Source organism: Taeniopygia guttata, chromosome 2 (genome assembly GCF_048771995.1).
Source record: "Taeniopygia guttata chromosome 2, bTaeGut7.mat, whole genome shotgun sequence".
NCBI lineage: Eukaryota > Metazoa > Chordata > Aves > Passeriformes > Estrildidae > Taeniopygia > Taeniopygia guttata.
In genome coordinates this window covers 27,391,576-27,411,399 of record NC_133026.1, presented here as the reverse complement: position 1 = coordinate 27,411,399, position 19,824 = coordinate 27,391,576, and the positions used below count along the sequence as shown (strand labels likewise).

Genomic DNA, 19,824 nt, shown 5'->3' with positions numbered 1-19,824 from the left:
AGAGAAATATGAAATTGTGTCTGCTTATACTGATATAGTCACATACAAATTCAGTCTCTTTTCTAGCCTAGTCATTACTGGGCACTAGTCTCTTGAGAGTCTTTAGAGAAAGATGGAGGGTTTGATATCTTGATAAACGTAGCCAATGCATAAAAGCAAAACGGTTCTTTTTCTTTTTGGTTGTTTTTAAAATGCAGTAATTCAAGGAGGTGTTTTCCAATTGTATAAAATATATTCAGCTAAAATTTCCTAATATAGAAGATGATTTGAGGAATGGATAATTAAATCTTACTTTATTTTTTAGGTTACTAACCTCAAACAAATCCATTGAAAATTAAATCTAATATATTAGTTAGACTGAAAGAGGAAGAGAGATTATCAAAATGCATTAACTTTTCTTTCTATTTTTGGCCCAAAATTTGGTCAAATTTCACATAGATGTTGTAATATTACACACAGTCGGCATTCAACATTACTTCCAAGGAATAAAAAACAATCTTTATTGCTGACACAAGAGAGTATGAAAAGTCAGAGATAAGATAAGGTTTTAAACTGTAAATATATGCATCTAGTATCTTCTTATGTCAGAGTGTCTTTGCTAAACAATAAGCATCAAACCCTGTGTTCAATCATACTTTTGTGATGCTGAAAGAAATGAATTTAAATTCATGGGAACAAGATGGTCATAAGATGCCCAGGCAAAGCTGTTTTCTTCTTTTACTGTCATCTTAAGAAAAGAATTTGAATAATCCTGCATGAAATTCATCCTAAAGTGCTCAACAATGATAAAAAAAATAATAATCTGAAACAGAACTTTTCTGTCCAATGGTTGAATTCTTTTGTTGCAAAAGCAATATATAAGAGATAACATTTGTACATCACTTAGGGTCTAAAAGCAGAATTTGGAAAGCATTTTGGCATATTTAAAGATTTATTGACATCTGTGACATGAAAAAACGGCTATTGCTGAAAGCTTCCTGATTAAAGATCTTTGCTATTTTTCTGAGTAAAATTCCCTGAACTAGTGTGATGGCAAGTTCTTTATCATGATGAAGGCTAGAGATGAAGCATGGAATTCCGCAGAGCACTTTCTCTATTCCCTGAAGCAAGACTGTGTCTCAAGAGTATGATTGGCCCTTAATTTCAACTGTCCCTCTTGGGCAATTACCCATTTAAATAAAGGTTAAAAATGTATAGATAGCAGTTACTTACTGGTTTTCTTTTTTTTTTTAGAAACTATGTAATACAAATTCAACAGGCAAATTATGTTTACTTACATCCATTTTCTACACCAAATACACATATTATGTTGATTATCATGCATGTTAGGTGTGCATGTCAAAATTACTGTAAAATTCAATGATATGTCATAAAATTTAATTTCAACATAGCATTATGCAAATGCTTGGATATCAGGCCTTATATTATATTTTTTTCAAGAGATTGGTAAGTTAGAGACAGTAACATTAAATGACTATCTGCCCCTTCATGCCTTCATTATATGGACCAACACATTGTAAAACTGTGCCAAAGGAGGCAACATTGAAACCAGAATAGGGTGAGGATTTTTTATTCCATTTTCCCCTTAAAAAAGTGAGAATTGGATGCTTTTTCTGAAACTGTAAAAATCACCTGTTTAGTGCCATGGTTTGACACTGGCACAATGCCAGTGCCCCCATGAAAATGCAATCTCTCAATTGAATGCCGTGAAATGAGATCAAGAACAGAGCAAAGCAGGCCCAAGCTTAATAACAAGGAAAAAAAAACTTTATTAAGCTACTACTACTATACTACTATAAAAGGAAAAAAGAAAAAAAAAACACAGAAAATTCAAATTTAAAACCATCCAAAGCATTCCTCCTCCCACACCCAACTCCAACAAACCACAGCGAGACACAATCTGGACCCCAATCATGTTTCCACCCTCCAGACGATAGATACTCAGTCCATTGAGGGAGAGAGGAGCCTCTCCTGTGCCACAGACCCCCCAAGAAACACAGCTGCCACATCCTGTGTTTCCATGTTACACATGGCACCGCCCAGAGAAAAAGTTTGCCATGGTGGCCCTCTCCTTTCTATGCACATTGCTCTCACCACCAATGCATGGATGGACAGATTGCTTTTAGGATTTTTCCTTTCAAGGATGCCCTGCCAAGAGGGGAAAAAACAACAGTTCAGTTTTTCATTTTTGTGACCACAGTCCCCCCCATTTTCCCCTGGGGCCAAGGATCCAAGAACAGAGATCTTCTTCTCTTCTTCTTCTCTGAAGACAGGGGGCACCACCACAAACCTCCCTAACTTTTCTCTGTTCGCTCCACTTCTGTCTTTTCCCAGCTGAAGCAGGTCTCTTTGACTCACTGGCATCCTCCTAAAATACAGTCTCTCTTGGAGGAGAAAATCAGTTCAGTCTGTGGCTACCAAGAAAAAGTCCAGCCAAAAAGCCACTCCATCATCTCCTCCCACCTAGAATTTCTCCTTCCAACATCCCAGGGTCCAAGCTGTCTCTCTTCTTCTCTTTCAAACCGAGGAGGAGAAAAATTTCACAAAGCTTTCATTTCTCAAGGAAGGGTTAAAAGTCCTGACTCCCAAGGATGGCTCGCTGCCCAGGCTCCAGCTCCCACGGCAGCTGGGCACCTTGCGGCCCCCCCACTCTTCTCCTTCCCTGCGGTGAACTGCTGACAAAACCACCGCTGTCTCTTTCTCTCAAGAGAGAGAGTGAGAGAGACTCTGGGGGGGGAACCGAGACTCCCAGATTTTCTCCACCCTTCCATCTGCAGGGGGGTTCCAGTCCCCTCCACCCTTTGGCCTACCTCAGTCAGGCCATGGGCCTTCCCCTCCCTCACCCAGCCATGGGCCGGGCAGGGGAGAGTCCTGCTCTGCATGCTGACAGGAACCAAAAAGAGCGAGTTCTCCTGGGAATTCTGCTTTTAACCCCTCTGTGTTCTCAGAGGTGTGTCCACCTTCAATTGGTCAATATCCAAATTGACCTCTTCCTTCTGAGAAAAATTCTTTTTCTGTGTCAAACCACGACACTTAGAAAATCTGAATGGAAAGACATACACACATATGTACAAGCTCGACTGTACTTTAACAGCTTGGTGTTTACTTTCACATTCCATAATTGATTATTAATCTTGTCTTTCAGACATGTATTTTGTCATATACTGTATCTATTTATTCTGAGAGTCTTTCCATCAAAAGTGGTGACAAAAATTAATGATGTAACTTCCCACAGGGGAAAAAAACAGCTGAATAGAAGGAGAGTGTTTTAAGTTAAGGAATTTTATGTTTCCTCAATCTACCAAAATGAAATAATATAGTAGACTTCTAGCAAATATTTTCTGCTTACTGTAATATTTTGTCAAGTCCTTTATTATGAAAGAGAATTAAAATCTTGCATTCATTGAGATGGTACATTATCAGTTAGAGTTCTGTGCCTTACTCTGGCACCTTATAGAATTGTCCTGTTAATTGTATTACCTGGAAAGTCAAAAGAATAAAGTATGGAAGGAGAAGGGTGATTTTTGCCCAAGTTATTGATCTTTAAAGAACAGAAGACTCTTCCTTCACATGTGTGTCTATAGATTAATAACACTTAAAAAAAATGTCCTGTATAGTTTTTACAACTACATATATACATGATGTATACATATTTATAGACATATATAGCAAATGCAAACCATATATATATCTGAAACAAAGTCTTTTTTGAAATAAAGTTGCTGCTGCACAAATCTTACTGCTGAGTGTGCACTTGATGGTTTTTAGAGTAAAAAAAAAAAAAAAGTTTTTGCCAAAACTTTAGCTGTATTTCATGTTAAAGCTTAAAAATAATCTTTTAAATAATAATTAGCCAGGCCTTTGAAGTTATAGCATCATATAGCTTACATATACAAGTGCAAAGGGATTTATGCAGCTTTTTGTTCAGTTTCTTAAGAGGAGAAGTAATGAGATAACAGGGCACAAATTTATGTAGAATGAAAAGTGGACAATTGTTGTGGCAGTATAATTTACTCCTCAAAGGAAATGACTGGGTCTGAGGGGGTGCTGCAATATCTACATTCTTCCTGTCTCCACGTAATGGGATTTGACTTTGTTCATGCAAAGAGTAAACTGACTTCCATTCAATTTTTTTCAAGGCAGGCATTTTTCCATAACGTCATCAGATTAAAATGATGAGATAGCAGCCTTTCTGACTAAAGGATGGTTATGTCCACTTAGAGCTGAGTATTAGGATTATGACCAGTGACATATGAGAAATATTTTGACTTTGTTTCGACAGCTTCAAGGCCAGTAGACCGTAAACTGTGTACAGGACCTCTTCCCAGCACCTCCCAGCTGTGCCATGTTCCCTGTCCTACAGAGTGCGAGACCTCAGCATGGTCAGCCTGGGGACCATGTACCTATGAAAGCTGTGATGACCCTCAGGCCAAGAAGGGTATGTAAAAATTCAGCAGAGCCTTTTAATGGTGATGTTTACTATTCCAAGTCACTGGGTTATGTAAGCACACTAATTTTGTACTGAGATATGTAGTGCCTCTGGGCATCAAAATAAAGTCATTGAATTAGGACTGCATTTGACATCTGTTACACCAAAGGTAGCAAAAATGTAGCCTGTTTACTAGGCTCTCAATCAGTTTGGGTTTCTACAGATCAATTCCAGTTTCAAACTGTCCTATCAGATTAAAAGGGATACAGTTTATGTGTTCAAATTACAACTTTGGCGCTGTCTCAAAAGGAGGACAGAAACTTCCTTTGAGGTGTGTAGCGTACAAGGCACTCAAAGATTTACAGTTCAGTAATAGCTTAAGAATTCACCATTAGACTGTAAAGCATGATCTGGCAAAGAGATGGCACCATTCCCTGTTGATACATGACACTGTTTTACTTATGACATATGTGCTGGTTTCAATTTCAGCGTGTTTTACAACTTACTGCCATGCAGAACAGATTGTAGTAACGTGACATCAAAATAGGAAAGCAAGTGACAGGGCCCTCATGTTAGAACTCTGTGGACTTCTGGTTGTAAATGAGAAAAACTGGCCTAGTCATTGCTGCAAAATGATTATCTGATAAAATTGGGAATACAGACTTGGTTTCTTGATTGAAAACAGTCGTAAGAAAGGGCAGCTACATATGTCCACTGGAAGGAGTAACTGTGATTGCTACGTTTGCTTAGCTGGATATTTCTGGCATACTGCCAGCTACACTTCTGTCTGGGCAGCAGTAATACAAGTTTTGCAAAGCTGTTTGTGGAACTCTGACCCAACCTTGATCAGTTCAAGAAGGAAAATGCAGTTCAGTGTGCAAATCTATCAGATTAAGTCTCTGAGTACAGCTATCAAGAAGTCTGTTATTTCTGTTCCTGTTCCATCACTGAAAGATTTGCTACATTTTCAGGGGTAAAGTTTAGGTTTGTGAGACTGATTTGGACATCTGTTTAATAGAAATACATTAGGATGTACTTTGTGCAAGCCTTTATCCCTGCATGCATGAGCAGGGATCTTTTCTCAACTGCCAATGTTTTCTTATCCGGAAATTCTTACATTTTATTTTATAATTGCATTGACAGTTTTTCTGAGAGAATGATGTGAAAATTGTACAGGCACTCCCATTTTTAGCAGCATGTCTCTCTACATATTTCCAGATTATTTGCATCCTTTGTATCTGTAGATATTGGAGTTCTTTGTTTTTGAAATGATATCAGCCTTTTGTGTCAGGCTTACTAAAACCTTTTGCACATAATTTGGCTGAACTCTTCAACTTAGAAAAAAGGAAACATCAACTGAAGAAAAATGGAAAAGTATTTTGAAAGTAAATACCTACTACAATTTAATTAAGAGGCATATCTTCGAAGAATCAATTCTTACACGTGTGTTTGAAAACTCTCCTGTTTAGTTTGTGTCTTGGTCGAAATGACAGAGTATATTAGTAGTATTTTACAAAAAAATATCTGTATATTACTAACTTGCCTGAATAATGATACAACACAAAAGAGACAGTAAAAATATGTGAAAAGATAAACTATTTATTGAATCTATTTCATTTGGTTAGGTTTTTCTGACTGTATTTATTCTGTTTTTTTTTTAATGAGCCATCCTGAAAGGGGAGAGTGGGTTGCTTTTGGTTGCTGGCATTGACCTGGAAGATGATGCAGTGCATAAATGCCCGGCAGTTTGTCCATTCCAAAATGAGTCTACGTTGTCTTAAGGAATTTTTTAGATGCTTGAAAGGGAATATTATGATGTTTATTACTGGAAATGTAGTCACAGGACTTGAGTTTATTTCATGCTTTTCTTTTTCTCACAAGCTGTCTTTTTATTCTTCCGTTATATTTTGGAGGGTTGAAGGGGGAACGAGTGTTTGTAAGCTGATTTCACTTGATGATCCATTTCTGTTGGAAGATACCTGAGAAGAAAACAAACAGCATATTTGAGAAATGGTAACCCAACAATGCAATCAAGATTTATAAAATGAGATGTGTCTTGCAAGAGTGAGGCTCAGGAAATGATCCTGTCTCCTTCCTGGAGTATGCATGACTATGATAAACAGGGGTTTAAAGCAAAGCCTCCTGAGGAGGCTCAAAACATTGAAACCTATAAAATTTTATCTCTAGTCCTTCTTTATTGAGTTCTTCTACCCAATGATCTAAAATGCATTGTTCTGCTGAGTGTCTGTGGCATGTTTTACAGAGAAGAGAAACAGAACTGTTCACTCAGGTGCAGACAGATAAAAAGTGCTTCACATTTTAGAGTTAAATTGTTGTTTTCGTGTACATTTCAGGCTTTAAACTAAGGAAACGTCGCATCACCAATGAGCCTACAGGAGGAACAGGAAACTGCCCTCACCTGTTGGAAGCCATCCCATGTGAAGAGCCCTCTTGCTATGACTGGAGAATCACAGGGCTGGAGGAATGCATTCCTGACAATGAAAAGCCATGTGGCCCTGGTACACAGGTTCCTGTTGTCGTCTGCATCAACAGTGATGGTAAGGCAGATGCTTTTTCCTACAGCCCACACCAGCTAGAGTGAAGATACTAAAATGTGGTCTGAAAGGGGTATTCTCAGCTTTCTTGATCCTTAAAACCAAGCTGTGTGGAATAGATATAAATGTCCGTTAATACTGGGGAGGAAGGGTAAGACCTCTAGTTGCTCTAGGACCAAGCTCCTTCACCTACACTGTGTATGGTTTCAAAGCTTCAGAAAGTGACTTAGAGAAACCTAAATAGAATATGACTGTTGTTTGCCAGTAGATCAGATTCATGCCTGCAGTGGCTTGACTGAATTCCCTGATGTAATCCCACTAACAAAGCTGATCCTCTGAGCCTAGAAACAAATAAAATGTGAGCAAAGTAAGATGCATTGCAGTATAGCTGGAAGAAAAATAATAATAACATGTTTATTAAAAAGGATGGTTTGATGAGCGTTACAGAGTTGGGTTGACAGTCCAAGCTGTCTTGCTTCTTCAAAAGGTCAAAAAAATTACAACCATTATTCAATTATCTTCTGTGAGACAAAACAGATCTTGCATGACACAGTCATAAAAGCCAATTTTGAAAGCTGCTTACAGAATACTTTAATCTACTGAAGGTTCATGAATTACTGTTGTGAGAATAGTCTTTATTCATTAACAATATTAAAGTCTAGAGCAGCAGATAAATTAAAATAATTGTATTAATTGCAGCGTAGTATGGTAAGCGGCTTCTAAGTTCCAACAGAGAAGTAAGAGGACACCTCTGATGAGTGTTAACAGCTGCAAAAAACATTGTGATATTAGATCAGTCAGAAGTAATAAGAACTCATTATAGAGATATTTAAATCTTCAGCTTTCATGCTGAAGACTTTTGGTTGTAATTGAGTTTTGAGGATTAAATTGAAATGCATTGAGTTAGAATGCAAGCTCTATTTTTCTGCATACACCTAAGAGAACTAGTAACCATTTTTATAGCTCAGAAAGAGATTAGCCTAGAATTACAATATTCAATCTACCATATTCTATGTCCTTAACTCAAAAAATTTCCCTTTGCAATTTGATAATTTCTTGGCAACAACACTGAAACTATTTGCAGGGGTTTTTGTATACATATTCAGATGAAAAATGACCTTTTCCTTGTAAATCAAGGTGTTTCCTAAATAATTGTGAAGACACTTTAAAATCTGTAAAACAAAAAGACTATTTTTTTTTGCTTTACTAGATTATGTTTTGTTTGGCTTGCCTTTATTTTGAGGAATTGTGTTTTCCCACACATCTAATTTCTTTCTAAACTGTAATATAGTAATTTATATTGACTATAACTTATTGTATATTTGGAGCATGCAATTAATCCATTAAACTTTGAGATGTCTTTTGTGTATATGATATTTTCTATTGAAACTTGCAGGATTTGCCCTTGGCACTTCATGGGCTTTGGTTTTGGCCAAATTTGACTTTGAAGATTTGTGTTTAACTTTATTACTCCCAGTATTGTTTTTTGCCTCTCTGTCTTTCTTAATTATATAACATTATATATTGCTGTAAATATATGGCCTTATACATTGCCTATATCAGTAATCTGCCTCAGAAAGAGTGAGAAGTCAGGGTTTGGCCTATCAGTCTTTAAGATTAAAGAGTTGTGGGCTTAGCTTCAAAGAAAGGAAAAACAAATTGCAATTATGTCTTATTTTGCAAAGATCTGATCACCCATTCATCCAGTCACAAAAATATGTGTTCAGTTATGTTTGAGGGAGTGCAAAAGCAGTGGAGAGTAATGTAATGAATTGCTCGAACTCCTCTTTTGAAATTCCTTTCTTGAAATTTCTTCCTTTAGAAAACAATCTTCTGTTTACTTCACCAGTAATACCAAGTGTCTTCTTCTTTGCTCTCTCCTAAGAAGGATTAGCATGATGCAGTAGAAGAAAACAAAGACCCACCAACCTCAGCAATCTCCCCTCAACACTGACTCCGCTCAAGTATCTTATTACTTTGCCTCCCACAGCTCCAACCCACTAGAAATCGTGTAGACAACTCTTAGATACTTTCTAAACACCACCACCTCTTCCCAGATAGCTCCCATCTTGTACTTCGGCCTCTTACCCTGGCAATCAACAGAATATCCATGGTGTCCTTCAACAAACTCTTGTTGCAGGCATCTAGATTCTGCTCTGCAAAATACAAGAGCAAGACTTTGCAGTCAGGCAAGTTTTGCTTCAAGCCCCCTTAGCTTCAGGCTAGCGGCGGTAAAAAAAAGGTTTGGAGAATGCTAGTCTTCCATTGTTGAAACATAATGGTTAAAATGATTAATCATAAGAAATTTGTGATATTCGGTGTTCTTTGAGCACTTCTTGGGGAAATCTGCATTGACTGTCAGTTAAATACTGTACCTTTATTAATAGGTACATAATTGATATAATAATTATGTGTTACCATATTTTTGATCTTAGCACACAGGGAATTTCAGTTTTACAGGTAAAAGTGACCCTGAAAGAAAACAGTTTGGAAAGCATTAACTATTGCATAAGTTTGCTGTTACTCAAACTAAACTAATCTTTGCTTGGCAATATTATCTTATGTCTCTTAAAGAGTTGTTATTGTTGTTATTATTATTATTATTATTAGTATTAGTATTAGTATTAGTATTATGTATTAAGCCAACCTTAAATCTTAAAGTGCCTGGATAGGAAAGGTTGAAATGAAGGGACTTAAATGTATTCAAAGAAAGAGCGTATCCTTCCCTTGGCTTCTGCTTTATAAAATGAAAAAGGCTGATATTTCTGACTAAGCACTGCACCCTAGATGGATAAACCTCTGTAGCTTTAATGTAATATAAACCCAACACTGATTAGTAGCTTCTCTTTCTGTGCATGGTTGCATCGCTCTATATGTCTAAAGCATGATTAATTGGGGTAATATGTCTTGACCTGGATGTTTGGCTTCTCAGTTAGAATCAAGCAGCAATGTTTGTGAAGTTGTTTAATATAATTGGAATTAGCTTTTCTCTTCATTTTGGTGTTTAGATAAGAGTCATTACAGCCTTTGAGACAACAGCAAACAATAGGTTATCCTCCCATCTTATTGCTGGAGGCTTGTGATTGTCACTCTTTCCACAGCGGATGGCAGTAATCAGAATTTTCATTCATGCTGAAAAAAACATGACATTCCCCAGGTTGTCATTGTGGAGGCTATAATTAACTTTGATGTAATTTATTATATAAATGGAACTTCAGTCTTTTACTGTGGAAAGAACATTTTCAGAATAAATATTCTTAGTAAATCTTCCAGGAAATTTTACAAAGGAGTGTTTTAGGTGAATAAAACAGCTTTTGGTTGTGGAAGCTCCCAGACATGACAAAAAGTGATCAAAATTCTTTCATTGTATAGATAATTTTAATAACATCTGTTGCTCATGTTCCATTCTACAGATTAACTTTTGGTAATGCTAGAATGACTGTTTAAAAATAAATTGATATTAATATTTTTGTTGTATATGTAATAATATGCAAAGGCATACACACACACTCATGCACACACACACCTGTGTGCATACTATCTATTATTAAGTATATTAAAAGAATTCACACACAGAAGAGTAATTTTAGAACAGATGAATTTGTTTTATTTCTCTGTAGCTATGACAGTCTGTGAAGAAGACAGTTTCATAAATATCTCTGCATTATTTAAAGTCCATAGTGGGAAAACTGGCTGCTTCTCCACTTTGTTAACAGACATATTTTGCTACTCATGTGTTATAAGGAAATATAATTTCTGACATAAAAATCTGCAATATTAACTGCTGATGAAATGCCTTAAAATTCTTGTTCACTTATATTTTTGTTTTTGATTTGGGCTGAAGGCTGTAGCTCAGGTACGGGCATTAGCTGGAGTGTACTTCTAATCCTCACACAGTCATCTGAAATGACTTGCTCATTTTCAAAGAATTTGTATATAATACATTGGTTTACAGCCTTTATAGCATATTGGGCTTTGTACTTCTTCATGTGTTACTCCAGACAAAACAGATCTCGCTCTTGAAGCACAGATTTCTTCCAGATCTTGCTGGAGCTCACTAATTGTTGTTTATGGTAGCTCTAGAGGGGACAGACAGGAGTGGACTCGTTGCCATCTTCTGCCTCACAGCTGAGAGTCACTTGCCTTGGAAGAAGGAGCCATGGCAACATCAAGGCTCTTTGTGTGTATGCAAATTCCTACAACTCTATGAAGTAACAGAATTGCTGCTGAAGTTGTGTAGGCAGAGGAGCATAATGATGTAGCTGAGTGCCACAAATTCCTTTCTGGGACCTGTATGGAGGTGGGTGACACAGATCTGTTTTTTCTGAGACTGACACCATGGATATTAGTATTTTCTGGTGTAAATGTAAGGATTTTACCAGTTTTGCAATACTAGAGGCAAAGCAGTAGTGTTGGTATTAATTAAAAGATATAGAAAATAGATTAGTCTGTTTTGTTTAGACACATTGCAAACCAAATAGTTTAGCTACTTTGTCAAGAGCTGAACACTATACTGACCAAAACAGAACAGAGGACATTTCCAGGATACCTGTCCTTTATCTGTGCTTATTCTCAGCTAGTGAGACTAACAAAAATCTCCAAACTTCAGCAATAAAGCATCCTGTGTTTTATTTGCCTTATTGTTTTTCTCAAGAGTTAGAAATACTTATTTCTGAAATACCTCTTCTATTATTTTTGTTGAGTTTATTTTAAAGTAAATCTTACAAATTTTTTCATCTAGTTTAAATTTTCTTCTATAGTTTCCTGGTCAATATCTCAATTTCCTTCCTTATTTTTTTGGTTGTGGCTTTATATCATCTTAAAATATGGAGCTAATGAAATATATAGGATAAATTTCAGGAAAAACTTAAGTTTTGCTGGTGCAACAATTTTTATTTAAATTATTTTGGCTGGTTTCAGAATTGGGTCTTTCTGTATATTTATGGTTTGAATCAAATGCTAACTGAGTAGTCTTCTGGTCGTCATTTATTTTCATGATGGGAAACAATAAGGGATTGAATGGACCTGAGCATAGGTATTTTATAGGTGTGCCCGCATATAAAGAATCTATTTTTCTGACATTTCTATTGTTCAGCTTTATGCATTGAATAAAGAAGCCATCAAACTGGTTGGATTTTATGATGATTATTTAGAAAAGAAAATGCCACTTTGTGTCACTTTATGGCTTAGTTCGTTATAAAGAACGAAGAGCCAGATTCACATTCAAATTACATTGACTTATTCAGTTATGACTGTAAGAAAACCCAGATCAAAATCTGGCCAATGCTCAGCAGTCAATTAGCAGAAAAATACAGTAGCTAATGACAGTTCCTTTGAGCTCATAGTGCCTTATGCTTACAGGAACTTGGTTATGTTTGCATTAGTCATCATTTCCCAATATTTGTTTCCTAGCCAGTATCATAACAGCATTGCTTTAAACTCTTCTTTGCTCCTGACAGCTTTTTGGATGACCATCTGAGGCATATAAATCAAATGTAAGATGCATACTTTGTTCCTCACTGTAAATACATAGGCTATGGAACTTATACCAATTCTCGTCCTTCCTTTCCTCGAATTTTCTGGTAACACGATCAACTACCAAATAGATTTCTTGGATGCTTGGTATATTTACGAATTTCTTAGGGTAAAATACAGTGAATTTAAAGGACCTTAAAACTGACACTCTCAGGCCATTATGTTTCAGACCATTGGATTTTTAAGACATTTATTTTTAAGAAGATTTGTTTTATTTAATATAAAGGAATATAAGGAAAACAAGAGTGCAGTATATTGCTTAAACTACCTCACTGAAGTCTCAGAACAGTTTGATAATTGATAACTTTTCTGTCAATGAAAAGTCACATTTAATTGATGACACCAATTCCTTTTTGTATTTCATCTTGATATTAGGAAAGTGACATGTCACTACTGAGTTTCATAAAAGAATTGATGCTTTTAGTATTTATGTAACGTGTAGTAATTTAATTATATGGAAAGAATTAAATACATAACTTTCTGTGTCCATGTCTTCAATAGTTTGCCTGTAATTTGACATGATGATTTCAGTTAAAGGGATAAGTCAAACAAAACCATTATTCCCTCTGCATAGTCAAGTAAACAATTAGCACTTAATGCAGCAGACCCTTATTTCCAATTTATCATGTATGATTGAAGACAGAGTTGCACTTGGTATGGACAATGCCTATTGAGACATTAATGTCTATAAATAATATAATTAAGGTGAAAAAAGGTGGGCCAACCTAATAACCAAAATCTTTTTCTAGTGTAATAGATCATAACGTGGCTGTCTGGTCAGGCAAGTTTGGTGTATTTTGACCAGTTTACTTCTAAAGTGTAATGCTGCACCTGTATAAAATTTTTAGACTTCTAAGAGCAGAGGTTGCTGGAGTGGAAAGTGCAAATATTTTGAAAATGTAACTGAGAAAGAGAGCAATGATTTATATTATCCATATTCTTAATATCTTTATTTTGTTTTTGATGGTGCAACCAGTAGGATACTGCAAGAACAGAATGTGACTAAATTAGACGGTAGGGATTTTGACGCATGCATTTTGATTTGTGTCATATTCAGCAATGCAGAAACCCAATTCTGATTAGATTCCAAGTTTCATCATGGTAAGAATATAGAGAGAGATAGTTGTAGATGCGCTTCATAACAATTTGGATTTCTTTAGGAAGGTAAATTTAATGTGGTACAGTTTTTCCATTTATCACTTCAAATTATGTTATTATGAGACAAGAAAGAAAAAGAGGGTTGGGGAGTTATGGATGGATTATGGAACAGGATTTCTAGAGCTGTACTGAACTCCTTTAGTTTTGGGTTTGTGTGTCAACTTGTTAACTCCCTATACCCAGAAAATATTTGAAATATTTTTACAAAACGTATTTAGAAGAGATAATTTTGCATCTAATTATGTTATATATAATAATAATGCTATATAGCGATACATTAAGTACCACTTTTCAGAAGATTATATGACACAGCATTAGTCAATAATCTGTATGGTAAAATGTTCTAAAACAGGATAGTCTCACTAGGTTTGATGGAGTCAGTATTCCATCTGAGAAAATTTCGCACAGGCCTATTTATATTTTACAACAACCTGCATACTTATGGTCCATTTTCTAGATAAATGTTACCAAATTTCAAAGCTGTGAAACCACTGTGTTGATAAATGGTGAGGATAAAGACATCATAATGAGCTACTCATATTGAGACAGAATAAATAGGAATTTTACTCTCTGTACTTCCAGCCTAGAGCAGCTCATTGTCTGACCTTTCTTATAGATCATAATTTGTGTTGAGTATTTATAAATAAAAAAAAATCACCCTTATCTGCCAAAAAATACTTGATTTCACAACTGTGCCAGTGGCCACTTAGAGCCTTAAGATGTTATGTGCTATTTTGCAATTCTTGCAACTCTTGTGCACAGCACAAGCAGTGTCTGCACTGAATACTTAAGAAACTTCAAGCTAAAACATGCTCAGACACAATGATTACCTAAAATCAATTTATACTAGTCTCTCCAAGGTCCCCAGTGATCTCTTTCAGATGTTGGAGTGCAAGGAGTTTGTGACTCTACATAGCCGCAGCCCTAGCAGAGGGAAATAGAGATTTGTACCCAGGACTTGGCGAAGAATGGCGAGACAAGAGAAAGAAACTTGTTCTGGCCAAACAATTAGGTTGAAATCTGGGGAAAGGTAGGATTTGACCCTGATTTCCTCCAGGGCAATTTTCTGAGACCAAGTAAAGAACTCAAAGTTATAAAATGTCTCTACATGGCAAGCATTAGGAATGAATTTGGTGAGGTATTTACTCTGCTAAGGGCCAGCCCATGGGAGCATTTGACAAGCAGTCGGAAAGAATTTGGCAGGTATGGGTGAAAAGGACAACGAGGTGGCAGATTAGGAATAGTGTCTGAAGAAAATAAGACTGGATAAGAAGCCAGAGAATGGGGAAGAAAGGAAAATTCATAACTTCTAGAGCTGGAACGCAATGAACTTTAGTCTGCTTCTGCTTTTGTCTCATGAGATCACCAGACAGAGCAGCAGTTTCCAGCATCAGTGCAACACCCATGGCAGAAATACTGTTTATCATTTGACTTCTGTTTTAAACTAGAAAACTGGAAAGAAGCATTACAGCAAAATTTAATATTTTAGTTTCCAAAAGAAAGCCCTCAAACATTAGGAAATTAAGTTTGTCCAGTCCATATATGTATACATCAGAAGGAAGAATTTAATTGTGACATTTTCTCCACAGAATCTGCCACTTATTTGTGAGACAGATATTCTCCTTCGGTGGTTAAGTGGGTATTTTGTAGTAATGAATGCAATATCTGTGAAACAACTAACCTTAGTTGTCCTATTCTTCAGGGTTTAATTTTGCTCTGCTTTTGTTCAGCATCAGCAAAATATAAATAATGCTGACCCACCACATCTTCAGTGTTCTGAAAATATTGCTGTGCTAATGGGTGAATGATAGTCACGACAGAAAGATCTTAGGAAAAATGCCAATTCTGTTTTAATAACATTTTTAATTAGTATGTGGTAAATAAAACTTTGGATCATGACTTGAACAAAGAGAATAAAACTAAAAATACCAAATAGCTCCCCATTAAGGAACTGAAGGAGGAAGGGACCCAGTGGAAAAATAATAAGCATGTGATTATACAGTTAGAAAAACTGCATTATACAAAGACACCTTTCATTTTGACATTTACTCTTTGGTTTCTTTATGTAGTTTTGGAGGATTAACTTCTGGATTAAGTATGCAAATCTTGCCCCATGAATTATCAGAGGTTTGTTTCTAATTTTATTTAGAAATCCTTTATTGGTACTGATATTATTTTATAAATAGTAAATTGCTGCATTCGTGTTTTCCAGTGAAAAGATACTAAGCAGAAACTACATGAAATTTCTTGTTCTTGATGCCTCATAATTGAATTTAAAGAGGAGAAAAAGAAGAGTTACATAAGCTAGAAGCATCTTCTATATTATGGGAGGCTGCTAGAAAACCAGTAGTAAAAGGGAACCTTACTTTCAGGGTACAGTTTATTTTTGTGAGTAGGTGTCAATCTACAATGAAATCTCTCAGAATTCTGTGACTTTGGGACATTATTTTATATAACTTATTAACAGAGTAGAGAAGTTGTAATGTCCCTATACTTGCAGAGGTGTTCCTGGATTTTTTTGGTTTATTTGCAACAATGCTAATATATTTCCTTACACAGAGTAGGTTATAAGATGTAGTGGTATTTACCTCTGGTTGCTGTCCTCACAGCTCCTTCTCTGAATCCATACACATAGAGGCTAGGAGAAAGAAAAAGTCAAAAGGATGGGTTAGTTTTAGTCTTCTTGGGAGAAAGACTATGAAAATGTTTTCAAAAGAGAAGATTAATTCACAGTCTGAGCTCCCTAAAGGCATGCTGTGCCTTCCACTCATAATGATGAGATTTCATTGCAAGATGGATAAAAAGGTGTTCTCCAAAGACTGCATTTTATCTGCCAGTAGTAGGACACAGACAAAAGCATCCATGAAATTAATTTAAAAACCATTACTCAGAAATGTGTAAACATGACAGTGGCAGTGATCTCTCTTACACCTCTTGGGTCCTATGTTTTAACTGTGATTGAATTGAGCTGTCAGATTATATAGAGGGTGACAACTCTTTACTAGCTGCAGCTGGATGAATAATGCAAAGAAAATGTTTGCAATCATCTTTTGCCGTATAAAATAATTTTTCTTATTCTCTTAAACCCCCTTTTGAGTTACATGTGTCTTTGTGTAGCAAGAGGTATGACAAAGTATATGAACGCACAGTTGTAAACTTGCTGCAAATTCACAGTATAGTAGTGAAATACTACATAATTGAACAATTGAAAAATTCACTTAATATTCTGTCAGGTGCAGACCATTAATCATTCTGTTCATCTGTGAGGTAAGATTTTGCATTACAAAGAAGAATCACATTACTCTGTTGGTGGCCAAATTCTAGGAGAATTCTGTATTGCTGAAGTATTTATGAATCCATTTATGATGCAACTTTTTGTATTTTTTTAGCTTAAATATATAAATTTATTAACTAAATATAATGTTTATGCTGGAAATGAGAAGCTTGAAGTTAATGAAAGTCTTGTTTCTTGAAAAACCAGGCCATTTAAGGTAGCTGCTGAAAATATGCAGATTAATACCTCAGTGTAGGGAATCATTGAAAGAATTGTGGTGAGCACTGTCATTCTACTGACATTAGTGGAACTGTCACATTGTTCTCATGCTACTGCTTTTCTTGCCTATTATTTCCTTTTTATGCTTCTATTCCTAACTCATATCCCTAAATGATAATCTAGTTCAGATCAGGACATCAGAAATATCTTCTCTAATCAAACTGGTTTGAAGTTATTGACATTCCATTGCCCTTCCTGAACTTGTTCTCCAGGTTATTTTGACATTATTGGATGGGAGGGGGAAATGCGTAAAATAGCACTTTATAATAAAATACCTGTGAAAAGGCTTTTACCTGTGAAATACGCTTTGAAAGGCTACAACAGTCTATGTGTCCATATATGATGAAGTTAAAAATTTGCTGAGAATACTCAGCAGTGAAAAAGTATACAATAATTTTGTGTGATTAATAAAGCATGTTGTTTTTTAAATAATCAAAAAGACACATTGCAATAAATGCATGTTGCATTTTCAAATCCATGTATTTTAAATCCTACTGTTACCAATATTCACATAACAGCATCACTATTTCTAAAGTCTGTGAAAAGATTCTTCTTCACTTTTAAACACAATAAAGCTTATTTAACATTTAAAAACAAATGGATGAAGTATTTTTAATCTTTTTTTCTGGAAGTCATATTTGTATATAAATTTGTCACTATATGAATTGTGGCTTGATTGGGAAAAGTTTATGAGAATGCTCTGTTGATCTTGGAACTAGCTATACCTTTTTAAGGTGACTTGGTGCTTTTGACAAGTGTTTTTAGGAATACAGTGTGAATTTTCAAGTGATCTCATCCTCAAGGTACTCACTGTCCTCTTTTTTCCTTTTAGCTCTGTCAGCACTTTTCCCCTTCTTTCCCCATTCTAGTAAAATGGCCTATTGGTTTGACATATTGATCCCACTTGGTCCCATGACTAATATTGATTTTATTCTCAATGGGACCATAGCCTGTCATCAAACTTATTTTTTCTTTCATATCAAGATGACATTAGATTGGCTTATTTGACACTAGAAAGCAACTCTGCTTGGTTATGATCAATACGCTTGTATTCTCTGTTCCTTATCATTCTCAGTAAGACTACATTAGCAAATGAACCATGAAAATGCTTCAACTACCTGTCAAGCAGTAGGAAAATTTTACTCCTTTTGTTAGGCAGTTTTTGGGTACTCTGCTAGAGTCTTTATTAGAATTATTGAACTTCTATCCCTGCGGTACAAGTCTACTATAGCGTCAAGTTAAAAGACTAGGAGATTTTCAGCTAAAGGCATATCATGTTTCAGTTTTTCTTTACTTGGCTTATATGCATGAAGACATTTTCCAAAGTTTATCCAAATTAACTGCAAAAATAATTACTTAAACTATATTAAATGTGTCTGTGAATCATCTTATTCAAAGTTAAAGTGGTCTTAATTCTATTTGTAAAGAATTTTCTCTTTCATTTTGAATAAGAATAGTCATACAAAATGTTAATACAGTTTAACTAATCTCCTTCAAACTCCCAGTTTAATTAATTTGGATTAATTCTTCAATATCCCTGTTTAGGTCAGGCTTTTTCAGAGATACTGACTTTAGTAGTCCATATACAGCCTATTTAAATCTGTTGAATATTCAGTGCTATAAGAAGTAGTGAAAAATAAAAGAAGCATCATCTGTAAGAAAAGTTTTCCATTAGTCTTTGATGCATATGATACAAAATATGCGCTCAGTAACTTACAGGGTTGTGTCAGAAATAAAAAGGCTGTGTTACTTTTTAAACCAAAGTTAGTGCTTAAAGACACCCTCAGTGTGCCTTTGTGTGTGTAGTGAAGGAACTTGCCTCATCTATGTATCTATTTTTTTCATTTTTTTTTTTTAACCCTCACTGGTAGCCAAGTGATTGCCGAATGCTTGGGGGAACTGATACTGTGGCTGCCATCATTTAGAAATAGAGGGAGAATTGGAAAAATCTTTTTCAACATTTTCTGAGAAAACTCAGGCGTTCAACCTGAATAAATCTACCAATATATACTGAAAATTTAGAAAAGGCATAAGAAGTAAAGTTTCAAAGTGGATACCACAAATTTTAAGACTTTTCTCAATCTCATGGAGTAAAGAAATCAAACACAAATAAGTTTTCCATTTCATGGGAAAAAGCATAGTGTTCCATTGGTTTTGGTTTTGTTTTTTTAGGGTTTTGTTCCTCAGTTTTCTGTATATTTCTATTTTAGCATAGTTAAGGGATGTTATTTTTTCATACTGTTTTTTAATCTGGTCAAATGTCACTGCATTTTAAATAAAAATATATTATTTGGGTAAAGAAATACTATTTCTTTCCATGGTTTTATTTCTGTCTGGCAAATTTAGACTCTGACTCTAATATAAATAAAGGTACATATGTTCTGTTATTACCAAACATGAAAATGGGATTACTGAAAACATTACTATTGTATCTAAAGGTGTTAGTTCATTATGTTTAACCACTATTTTTTTAAGTTACTGCCAAATAATATTCAAAGATGTTTCCCATCTGAAGCAATTATAACAAGAAATATCCATCCTAAAAACATGTTCTTGATTTTTGTGTCAGAGTTTTCCCTTTATTGTTACCATTA

At 35.3% G+C, this 19,824-nt stretch overlaps 1 protein-coding gene across 1 annotated transcript in view; it reads left to right on the top strand.

The window, feature by feature from the left end:
* The window catches only part of THSD7A (thrombospondin type 1 domain containing 7A), a 267,166-nt gene that overhangs the window by 168,734 nt on the left and 78,608 nt on the right, over positions 1 to 19,824 (top strand). Inside the window, exons 8-9 of the mRNA XM_030264733.4 lie at positions 4,283 to 4,438; positions 6,784 to 6,987. Coding sequence (XP_030120593.3) covers positions 4,283 to 4,438; positions 6,784 to 6,987 — 360 coding nt within the window. The remainder of the gene's footprint in view (positions 1 to 4,282; positions 4,439 to 6,783; positions 6,988 to 19,824) is intronic.